The sequence below is a fragment of the Musa acuminata genome, chromosome BXJ3-8 (genome assembly GCF_036884655.1).
Source record: "Musa acuminata AAA Group cultivar baxijiao chromosome BXJ3-8, Cavendish_Baxijiao_AAA, whole genome shotgun sequence".
NCBI classification, from domain to species: Eukaryota; Viridiplantae; Streptophyta; class Magnoliopsida; order Zingiberales; family Musaceae; genus Musa; species Musa acuminata.
In genome coordinates, this window is record NC_088356.1 from 41,156,258 (window position 1) to 41,167,969 (window position 11,712).

Here is an 11,712-nt window from a genome sequence, read left to right on the forward strand (position 1 = left end):
TCAAGAGGAAGTCTATGACTTTTATTACTTAAACAAGCATCACAATGAGTTATGATGTTATTAGTTGTAAGCATAAGAAGAGAATAACCGGAAAGTAATTTTTGCTGAATAAAAGTTTAGTGATGACCAAGACGACGATGCCACACATCAGTTGGAGCTCCGACCAAAGAGTAGACAGCGGGTTGGGTGATTTGTGGAACTGACGGCCACTCGTAAATGTTGTCTTTACTCTGGTCTCGGACCAAGGGTGCCCCCGTGCTCAAATCCTTGACAAGAAAGGAGTTAGGAAAGAATTCAATTGAGGTATGATTCTGTTTACAGAATTGAGAAACAGAAATGAGGTTTCGTTTGATGTGGGGTGCACACAAAACATCATCTAACGTAAATGAAGTGCTATGTGAATTAAGCATTGTAGAACCAGTATGAGTAAAGGGGAGTCCATTACCGTCACTGATAATGATGTCTTCGTTTCCACCTTAGTCGTTGTGGATGGACAAGTTTTATAAATCAGAGGTGATGTGATGAGATACGCCAAAGTCCACAATCCAATTTTGATGACCAGTAGTCGGAGTAGCTATAAGATTTGCGCGAGGCCGATGCGACGGAGGAGGAAGTCTGGGTCGAGTTCTACAAACTTTTGCAGAGTGACCAACTTTGTCACATAGTTGGCAGACAACTTTTTGTTGATTTATGTGATCAAGACGCCAAGGTTGAGGATAATTGAAGTAGCCACCTTGATGGTTGTAATTGAAATGTTGAGGAGGGGAGGTTTGTTTGGAGCCCACAAGTGCAGGCATGCTAGGCCAAACCTTTGTTGATAGATTTGTTGTACCGGGTGCTTTTCTTCTTAGATTTTTGACTGACTTGAGCTATGATGGATGGTCCTGGCAACTTGTCCTCATGCTTGAGATATATCTCATAGTCAGTCAACTTGTCATAGAGTTCTTCAAATGATATTGGTGAATCACGTGCGTGTATTGCTGCTGCCAATTCCTTGTATTCGTCTCTTAGGCCGTTGAGGATATGGACAGTAACCTCTTCATCACTGAGGGAATGACCTATCAAGGCCAAGTTATCGATGATAATTCTTATGTTATGTAGATAATCAACAATAGTACTTCCCTCTTGTTTTATCATCATGAGACAGGACTGGAGACTAAGCATGCGAGTGCGGGAACGATTGGCTAGGGTGGTTTGTAACTTGCACTAAGCTTCGGCAGCAGTATCACATGAAGAAATGAGTGGGGCAAGGGATCCAGCGACTAAGGCTTGAATAGCTTGAATGATGAGACGATCCTAGCGTAACCATAATTTGTGGTCCGAATTTGGTATTGGACTGAGTGCACTTGGGATGTTAAGCATCGCTGGTGGACAACGAAGAGAGCCATCGACATAGCCTAGAAGATCATAGCCAAATAGTAGATTAGAGAATTGAGCACGTCAGGATGCGTAGTTGCCACCTTTAGATAATTTGAAGGGAATGAGGGTTACTGCATTTATGGAGATAAGGCTTGTTTGTGGGAAAATAATGTGGTTCCCTACAAGAACAGTAATGGGAGCATCAAAGATAGATGATGAGGACATATGGAGGGTATGTACCAATATGTTGGAGCAACTAAAAGTCTGCAGCGAGACAATGATCAAGGAGGAAGAGATGTTGGTGGCAAATGGTGGCAAATCGGTTGTGGGTTATTGATCAATATTGACAATGATCAATATTGTGTAAAGCTGCAAATCTCTGTGCAGTAGTGCTGTAGTCTCTTTGCAGTAGTTCTATAGTTGCAAGGCTACGTCGGCTCTGCTTCTGCAGGAAGAGACAGAGGAAGGGCGACAGTAAAGAATGCCGCTAGTGTCGGGAAGAGAAGAGGGCGTGGCATGGTGGCCCTTATTCAGCTTAGAAGGAGGCCGACATAACGATCCTGGAGGACGTCCATGGAAAACGCTACACTACTTTGAGATGGAGTCACGGTCCACGAGACAGTAGGAGAAGGAGCCGAGATTCGACAGAGTCTGGTAGAGAGACGGGTCTACTTCAAGATGTTTAGAAGTGGCCTTCACGGCGAGAGCTAATACCATGATAGAAATAAACTAAAAAGAAGATTTTTGATATTAGTTTGCTGTTGTTATTGAGATTATTATCATTAGAGATCTGATCTTACTGTTATCACTGACTTTAGAAGTTTTGCCTTCAGAATTTGGGATTTAGTGGTTCGAGCTTTACTTGATGTAACAATAGGGTATGTATGTATGGGTTAGAGTAGACGGTACGTATCTTGTAACATGTTTAGCCAATACCTTCGTCAAACACAAACTCTCACTGTCTGTGCCTGCACTTACATTGATAGAACGTTCTTTTTCTCGAGTATACCGAGGTCGACAGTCTTCTCATCGATTGAAGGAATTTGTCCCTGTGGAATCATACCAAAAGATAATTTAGGAGCTAATTTTCTCCCTCCAGGAAAAGAAGAGTTCTATTGATATGTTCATCTTTCTATCTCTGAATATTTCTCATGTAAACTGACTTATTTTTAGTTATTGAGTTCTTAATGATAATGATCGTGCAAGACTTCGACTTACCTTTTAATCAATTAGAAATTTAGGAAATAATATCGAGATATGCTTTCTTCTTCTTCTTTACTTGCTTGCTGTCTTTCATTTTTTACTAATCTCATATATTTTTTAGAATAAAGTTATAAATTAGTACCTCTTTAGAATATTAATTGTAGGATTATTGCTAAAAAAAATTCTATACACGATGGCATTTTAATCACCCATAAAAAAATCGTTCACTCATTTAATTCTATAGGAAAAGCTTATTTGTGCAGATCAAAATTAATTTTAAAAAACGTATAATAAGTAAAGAGTGGAACATATCATTAAACTTCTCCTAAAGTTCATCTACTATGTTTGTCTGTCTCATTAATGATGTTTCATCTCCTTTCTTCTTCAAAGAGAGTCAGGATATTTATTATCTAAGAGGATCATAATTCGTAATAAATTATTATCATAAAATTTTAAGTTTAGATTAAATTCATATAATTCGTAATAGATTTAATTAATAATAATAATAATAATAAAATTATTATCATAAAAAAATTTTGGGATGAATTTTGAATCAAACATATTTAGATAAAAAAATAAATTAATGATTGTTATAATTGAACTGAATAAACTCAAGTTTCATCTAAATTAAATGACCTAACCAACCATTTAGGTTGAAAAAATATTTTTGATGATAAATTGATTACTTAACATATTTGCTTATATGGAAAATGCATTAGAAATTTTTCAAGAGTACTTTACTTATCTAAAATTATTACATGCATATATATATATATATATATATATATATATATATATTTGTTTATTTATTTAACTCAAGAGTAGAGTTTATTGGACAACAGCAAACTTCCCTTCAACCTACTAATCAACAACACGTACTACTATCACGCAAAAGCTGGAATTTGTGATTTGTTCACCCCACGTAACACAGCATCATCAGGCGCCGTAGAGATGAGCCGGAAGCTTTGGCTCGACCACGGCCTGGAGCCGCACCTTCCGCGGCGTCGTCAGCCCAAAGATCTCATCCATATTCAGCTCCTCCGCCGTCATCCCCGGCGGTAGCCTCCATTTGAACCCGTGCAGCAGATTGGCCAGGCTCAGATGCACCATCTTCAGGCCGAGGCTGTTCCCGGGGCACATCCGCCGACCCGCCCCGAACGGCAGCAGCTCGAAGTGGTGTCCCTTCACGTCGATCGGGCTGCCCACGAACCGCTCCGGCCGGAACTCCTCCGGAGCGTCCCACACGGCCGGGTCGCGCCCGATGGCCCACACGTTCACCAGCACCCGCGTCCCGGCGGGGATGTCGTAGCCGTCGACGGTGGTGTGCTCGCGGGAGAGCCGAGGCACGAGCAGGGGCGCCACCGGGTGAATCCTCATGGTCTCCTTGACGATGGCCTCGATGTACGGCAGACGGTGCACGTCCTCCTCCTCCACCCACCGGCCGCGGCCGATCACCCGGTCCAGCTCCTCGGTTGCCTTGTCGAAGGTCTCGGGTCGTTTGAGGATCTCAGAGACGGCCCATTCAATGGTCACGGTGGAGGTGTCGGTGCCGCCGGCGATCATGTCCTGTTCCGTCAGTCCAAGTGGAACAATATATTACCTAAATCGATCTGCTTAAAGACAACCACAACGGAGACAGCGGATATATGCAGACCAGAATGAAGGCCTTGAGGCAATGCCTCTCGAGCTTGACTTCCAGACCGTGATCATCGGCCAACTCCAAGAGCACGTCCACCAGGTCCCTGGGAACGAACGCCTTCCCTTCTCGCCGACGCCGCTCGTTGTGCTCGTCGAGCACGTGCTCCAGGAACCTGTCGAACCTCTTGCCCACCATCTTCATCCTCTTCACATAGCCCTGCAGGTCCAGGAAGTTCAGCCAGGGTATCAAGTCGCCCACGTTGATGACGCCGTTGAGCAGCATCAGCTCCTCGATCATCTCCTTGAACTCCTCCTGCGGGACGATCGCCGCGGGCGCCCCCGACGACACCGACTGCTCCTGCGTGCACTTCCTTCCCAACAAGATGCGGCTAATGATGTTGAGGATGACAGTGAAAATGTGGTCCTTGAGGAGGACAGGCGTCTCTGTGGATCTGAAGAGGTCCCGGAGGAGGCCGCGCACCTCCTCTACCCGAATGTATTGGTAGGAGTCCAGCCTCTTGGGGGTGAGGAGCTCCATTATGAGGATCCTGCGTGCCTGCCGCCAGTAGGGGCCGTAAGGCGACCAGCCGATGCTGGAGTAGTTGTAGAAGGTGTACTCGCCGGCGACGGACTTAGGGCGAGAGACGAAGGAGAGGTCATGGGTCTTGAGGAAGAACTTGGCCATGTCGACGGAGGAGCCGACGACGACCGGGAAGGAGCCGAAGCGGAGGTGCATCAGTGGGCCGTGCTTTTGGGAGAGGGCGGCGAGGGAGCGGTAAGGAAGAGGACCAATGAGGTTGAGGTTGCCAATGACAGGCCACGGCCTCGGCCCAGGTGGGAGGTTGAGTTTCTGGCGGCGGCGGCCGCCGTAGAGGCCTGTGAGGAGTGTGAAAACTAGGACAAGGGCCAAGTATATGGCCGACGATGGTATCTCCATTGTTGACAAGGAGGGAGGAAGAGGAGTTAATTACTTGTTGTTGTGATGGAGCTCATTTAGAGGTTTATTTATAGATGGCCAAGCAATAATTTAGACATTATATATATTTCAAAGTTCAGCAATGTTGGATGTGTCATCCAGATCCCTTTTTTCACAGTAATCATGATGAAGACATGTTTTGTTCAGTCCTCTTCTCAAGGACGAGCAATCCTTGGCTGTGTGTCGATATATATGGTGATGACATTGATAATCCTCATATATAAGTATGTATAAAATTTAATTTACAAGGATAATACTGATGTCTTGTCATCTTTCTTTTCTTTTCTTTTCTTTTCTTTTAGTGCTGTTCTGAATATTAAATTTCCGTTTATTAGTTCCACTGAAACGATGAAAACTACAATAAAATTAATATATGTAAAATTCATCTGATGAATTTGTCATGAGATTTGTTCAATCTTCAAGCCCTGATTTACTTGTTATTCATCAAACTACTCCTCAGGAGCATGATAAGAAGATCGGCTAATCTTACTCGGCAAGATATAATTGATTGTTATTTGAAGAATTATCATATGTAATTTTGATATTAAAAATAATAATATAGTCTTTGATATTAAACAGAAGAAAAGACCCTCAAAAGAAATCATTTTCGATAGATTTGCAAAGAACATTTGAGATGAAAACAACAAGAAGCCACACGCCTCAACTGTGCCTGCTGTTGATTGAATGAAAGACAAGTGATATGCATTCTCACTATTCACCAATCGTTTTCCTCCATGATTGTGATGAATGTGGAAGTACAGCTGATGATAGAAAATTATTTGTGAGAAGCAGCACTCTCCAAATTATGAGAACGTAGCAAGCTTAGAAGCAAGTAACAAAATGTGAAGAAGAGTAATTGATGCTCATACTCCTAAGGGTTGCAAATGGGGAGGGAGAGTAAAAGCACAAATTGATAATGGACTGTAAACTTCTGCATCTAAGAAACAACACAGTCCAATCATGAGACTGTGTCAAATCAAAAAAGTAAATGGTCACTATCAAATATGGGATTGAAGGATTCCAGACACTTGAAATTGAGTCCTCATGCAAACATAATGATGTTGTTAGATATATATATGTATATTTTAATTTTCTTTGATAAAAGATCCAGTACACAGATAATATGATGCTACATCACATTACTATCTATCAAACAGCTCCATGCTATGATAGATGTCTACTCATCCCAACATGTCACATGGCATTTCTTTCCTCATTAATATAAGAAACAATTTAATAATTCTTTCTTGCATATTAAATAATGTGTGATGATTGTGTGTAATTTAACTATCCATTATCTTTTCTATAAATTGCCTGACTGAGTTATTCTTATGAACATAGCTTATGTCAAAACTAGAGATAGTAGGATCTGATTAGAACACGTTAATGAAGCTTATTTTTGGTATTGCTATTATAATGATATTAGGAAAGGTGTTTAGCTTAAACTTAGAGTGGAGTTTGGGCCAGGAAAGAATCAAGTATTGGCTTTGATGCCCCAAGTGAATGAGTTTCATTTGTCCGTGAAGAAACGTTGATTTGAGTTGCACCGGGGGAGTTTGACGGAAGGGAATAAAGTATTGTATTGAATAGAATTGGGCAATCATGATCAGATATAAGAGAAGAAGAAAAATCTGAATCTGGATCTGAAGGTGAAAGAAAGATCTTCAGCAAAAGCAAGATCTAGATCAGAAGCTATTTCAAGAGAATCTATAGTTACAAGAGAAGAAACTGTTCAAAAGTTAACGTGAAAGTTAGAGGATAGTGTAACTGTTATTATTAAATATCTAATTTAGTAATAATATAACTGTTATCATTAAGATTCATAATTTATTATTAATAATTTCTTCATTAATTATGGTTTAAATGATTGCAGTTTTTTTATTCTTTAAACATGAAACCATTATTATTAAATTAAATATTTAATATCATTAAAGTTCTTTATTATGGTCCAAACATTACAAATCTGAAATAATTCTTGAACGTTATGATTTGATGATAATAAATGTTCTTGATGGGAGAACATCTATATATATGAGGATTTTGGTCCCTGGGCTCAATCATCTCTTTGAAGCGAAAGACTTTCCTACACCATCTAAAGCGAGAGTTCTGAGCCGAGAAGTACCAAAGTTCAAGAAGAAACCTCTGCAGAAATTCTTAGCGACAATGGCTGGAGGTACGCTATTTCGTTTCCGCATAAGTTTTTATTGTGTTTCTATTATAACGATTTGGAAACACAAGTTGGTTTCAGTGATTTCTAACATTTGGTATCAGAGCCTTTTGACCTCTGCCTTGATACGAAAGAGTTTTCATTTTTTATGCCATGAAAATGATCTGATTTTGGTTTCTTCTTGGAAACTTCTTGATATATTTTATTGAAAATCATGAGGAAATATCATTTTCAACATTTTAGTTGGTAAAATGCTCATATTATGTATGCATATTTAGTTATATTAAATTATGCTTATGAGTAAATTTTTATGTTTAAAATGTCTAGTGATCCATATAATCTTAATTAATTAAGAATTAGCCACAGCATCCTTAATTAATTAAAATTATATATAAAGTTAAAATAAGGATCACATAAGTAATTAGACATCATATTGTGACTGATTATATTTCATATAATAATTATTATCCCACAGGATCTTTTATTATATTTAATATAATTAATCAGGATAAAATATCAGATTATTTTCATAATTTACCCACAGGGATTATGAATTGGAATATAATTTGATAGTTTTATCATAAAGACCATATGAATCTATTTGAATTAAGAATTTAGCCCACAGGCAATTTTTATGTCATGAGATTCATATTTTTGGCATGTTTCACATTGGTAAAACATATAATTTAGTCTATTAAGCTTCAAATTTTGACATAAGCATGTTTGATTTTATGCAGTTTCTCAAACTGTTAATTTCGCTGATATTCGATGTGATATTCCTGAACTTAATGGTGATAACTATAAGATATGGAAGGAGAGGGTTCTCCTCCATTTAGGGTAGATGGATATCGATTATGCTATCAGGAAAGACGAACCACCTATAGTCACTAATACAACACTCTAACTGAGATCACGTTATATGAGCGATGGGAGCGATCCAATCAGCTCAGCGTGATGTTTATCAAAACTAAGATGACTGTTGGCATACGTGGTTCTGTTGACCAGCATGAAAATGTCCGAGACTTGCTAAAAGCTATTGATAAACAATTCGTCACTTCGGATAAGGCACTAGCAAGTACCCTTATTATGAAATTTTCATCCCTTAGACTCACCAACATAAAGGGTGTGCGTGAGCACATAATGCAAATGCGAGATATTGCGGCTCAACTTAAGAAACTTGAGGTTAATATGTCAAAATCATTCTTGGTGCACTATATTCTGAACACCCTTCCACCTCAATATAGCCCTTTTAAAATTTCATACAATACACATAAGGATAAATGGTCAATCAATGAATTAATGACCATGTGTGTTCAAGAAGAAGAGAGGCTAGTGATGGAATTGGGTGAGAGTGCATTGGTAGTAACCACTCGAGGGAAAAACAAAACTGACAAACATCAAGCTAATCAGAAAGCTCATCAGTAGGGAAAAGGTAACATACCACCCCAAGCTGATATCAAGAAAGAAGTAAGGTGTTTCTTTTGTAAAAGAAAGGGACACATGAAGAAGGAATGCATGAAATTCCAACAATGGCTTGAAAAGAAAGGTAAACCAACCTCATATGTATGTTATGAATCTACTATGGTCAATGTTAATATTAACACCTGGTGGATTGATTCTGGATCAACAATCCATATTGCAAACTCTTTGCAGGGTATGCAAAACCTAAGGAAGCCAGTGGGAAGTGAGCAAAGCATCTTATCAGGAAATAAGATGGGCTCACATGTGGAAGCAATTGGAACATGCATTTTAACTTTAAGTAGTGGTTTTGTTTTAAAATTGGAAAGAACCTTTTATGTACCAAGTTTCTCACGAAACTTAATTTATGTTTCCAGACTCGTACCATTTGGGTATTCCTTTAATTTTAAAGACACATCATTTTGTTTATTACATAAATCTGATTGTGTTGGGAATGGTATTTTGTCTGATGGTCTTTATCGTATTTTATTACAAAATGATAATACTCAAAGTTCAATGCATGTTCACGCTGACATTAAGAGGTGTAATATTAATGAGGACTCCTCTATATTATGGCATCGGAGATTAGGACATATCTCCATAGAGAGAATTAAAAGATTAGTTAAAGTTGGGGTACTTAGTACTCTTGATTTTACTAATTTTAAGACTTGTGTGGACTGTATTAAGGGAAAGCAGACCAATAAGTCCAAAAAGGGTGCTAATAGGAGTTCAGACTTATTAGAGATAATTCATACTGATATATGTTGTCCAGACATGGACATACATGGTCAGAAATACTTCATCTCTTTTATAGATGATTACTCACGATATATGTATATATATTTGCTTCATAACAAAAATGAAGCATTGGATGCCTTCAAAGTCTTTAAGGCTGAAGTTGAGAACCAATGTGGTAAGCAAATTAAATTGTGAGATCAGATCGGGGTGAAGAATATTATGGTAGATATACTGAAAATGGACAAGCACCTGGTCCTTTTGCTAAGTTTCTTCAAGAACATGGGATTATTGCCCAATACACTATGCCTGGTTCTCTAGACCAGAATGATGTTGCAGAAAAAAGAAACCGAACCTTATTAGACATGGTGCGGAGTATGCTAAGCAACTCCAGTCTTCCTAAGTTCTTGTGGACTGAAGCACTAAAGACGGCTGTGTATATATTAAACCGAGTTCCAACTAAGGCTGTCCAAAAGACACCATTTGAATTATGGAAAGGTTGGAAACCGAGTTTGCGACATATGCGCATTTGGGGATGTCCGTCTGAAGTCAGGATATATAATCCACAAGAGAAGAAACTGGACCCAAGGACTGTTAGTGGGTATTTCATTGGATATGCCGAAAAGTCCAAAGGTTACAGGTTCTATTGTCCATCTCACACAACTAGGATTGTGGAATCAAGAAACGCTAAATTTCTTGAGGATGATGTGATTAGTGGGAGCGATCATTTCAAAAACATAGTTTCCGCACATTATCATATAGAATCTCAACCTTCCACATCAAATGATAGATTGGTTATAGTTCATAGCACTCCTCAAGTACAAACTAGTGCTGAACAACCAATCATTGAAATTCCACAAGTTGTTGATAGTATTCTAATAGATCAAGCAGTTCAGGAATTACAACAAGCTCCTGAACAACTAGTTGAACCACAAGTTCCTCAAGGAACCATTGGTACAACATTAAGAAGATCTACTAGAAATAAAAGATCAGTAATTCCTAGTGATTATGTTGTATATCTACAAGAATCTGATTATAATATTGGAGCCAAAAATGATCCTGAAACATTTTCACAAGCCATGAGTTGCAAAGAATCAAATTTATGGTATGATGCCATGAAAGAGGAGATAAATTCCATGATGAGCAATGGAGTTTGGGATCTTGTAGAGTTGCCTAATGAAGCAAAGGCCATTGGTTGCAAATGGGTCTTTAAAACTAAGAAAGATTCGTTAGGCAACATTGAGAGATACAAGACAAGACTTGTTGCAAAGAGATTTACTCAAAAAGAGGGAATCGATTATACAGAGACGTTTTCTCCTGTATATAAGAAAGATTCTCTACGTATAATTTTGGTATTAGCTGCTCATTTTGACCTTGAATTACAACAAATGGATGTGAAAATAGCATTTCTAAATGGAGATCTAGAGGAAGAGGTTTATATGAAACAACCTGAAGGTTTCTCCTCTAGTGTTGGTGAACACTTGGTTTGCAAGCTTAGGAAGTCTATATACGGCTTAAAACAAGCCTCCCGCCAATGGTATTTTAAATTTCATGAAGTGATTTCTTCATTCGGATTTGTTGAAAATCCCATGGATCAATGCATATACCAGAAGGTTAGTGGGAGTAAAATATGTTTCCTTGTTTTATACGTAGATAATGTTTTGCTTGCAACCAGCAATAAAGGTTTGCTACATGAGGTGAAACAATTCCTTTCTAAAAATTTTGACATGAAGGATATGGGTGAAGCATCTTATGTCATTGGCATTAAGATCCATAGAGATAGACCTCGAGGCATTTTAGGTCTATCACAAGAAACCTATATTGATAAACTTTTAGAAAGATTTCGGATGAAGGATTGTTCACCAAGTGTTGCTCCCATTGTGAAAGGTGATAGGTTCAATTTGAACCAATGCCCAAAGAATAACTTTGAAAGGGAATCAATGAAAAACATCCCATATGCTTCTGTCGTAGGAAGCCTTATGTATGCTCAGGTCTGTACTAGACCTGATATTGCATTTATTGTGGGGATGTTAGGTCGATATCAGAGTAATCTAGGTATGGACCACTAGAGAGCTGCAAAGAAAGTGATGAGGTAACTACAAGGAACCAAAGATTACATACTTATGTATAGACATACAGACAATCTGGATATGATTGGTTACTCAGATTCAGACTT

General features: G+C 38.7%; 1 protein-coding gene across 1 annotated transcript; it reads right to left on the reverse strand.

Annotated features, from left to right (window-relative positions):
* Positions 1–3,384: 3,384 nt before the first annotated feature.
* LOC135645335 (trimethyltridecatetraene synthase-like) lies at positions 3,385–5,191 on the reverse strand. The gene is made up of 2 exons (XM_065163635.1): positions 4,217–5,191; positions 3,385–4,128 (listed from the first exon to the last, which is right to left on the reverse strand). The coding sequence occupies exons 1-2, from the start codon at positions 5,135–5,137 to the stop codon at positions 3,499–3,501; spliced, it is 1,551 nt and encodes a 516-aa protein (XP_065019707.1). The 5' UTR covers positions 5,138–5,191; the 3' UTR covers positions 3,385–3,498.
* Positions 5,192–11,712: the final 6,521 nt, after the last annotated feature.

Coding starts and splice junctions, on each gene's coding strand:
- LOC135645335 (XM_065163635.1), bottom strand. CDS start 5,137: ATGGAGATACCATCGTCGGCCATATACTTGGCCCTTGTCCTAGTTTTC. Junction 4,129..4,216: donor GCCTCAAGGCCTTCATTCTG/GTCTGCATATAT, acceptor CTGACGGAACAG/GACATGATCGCCGGCGGCAC.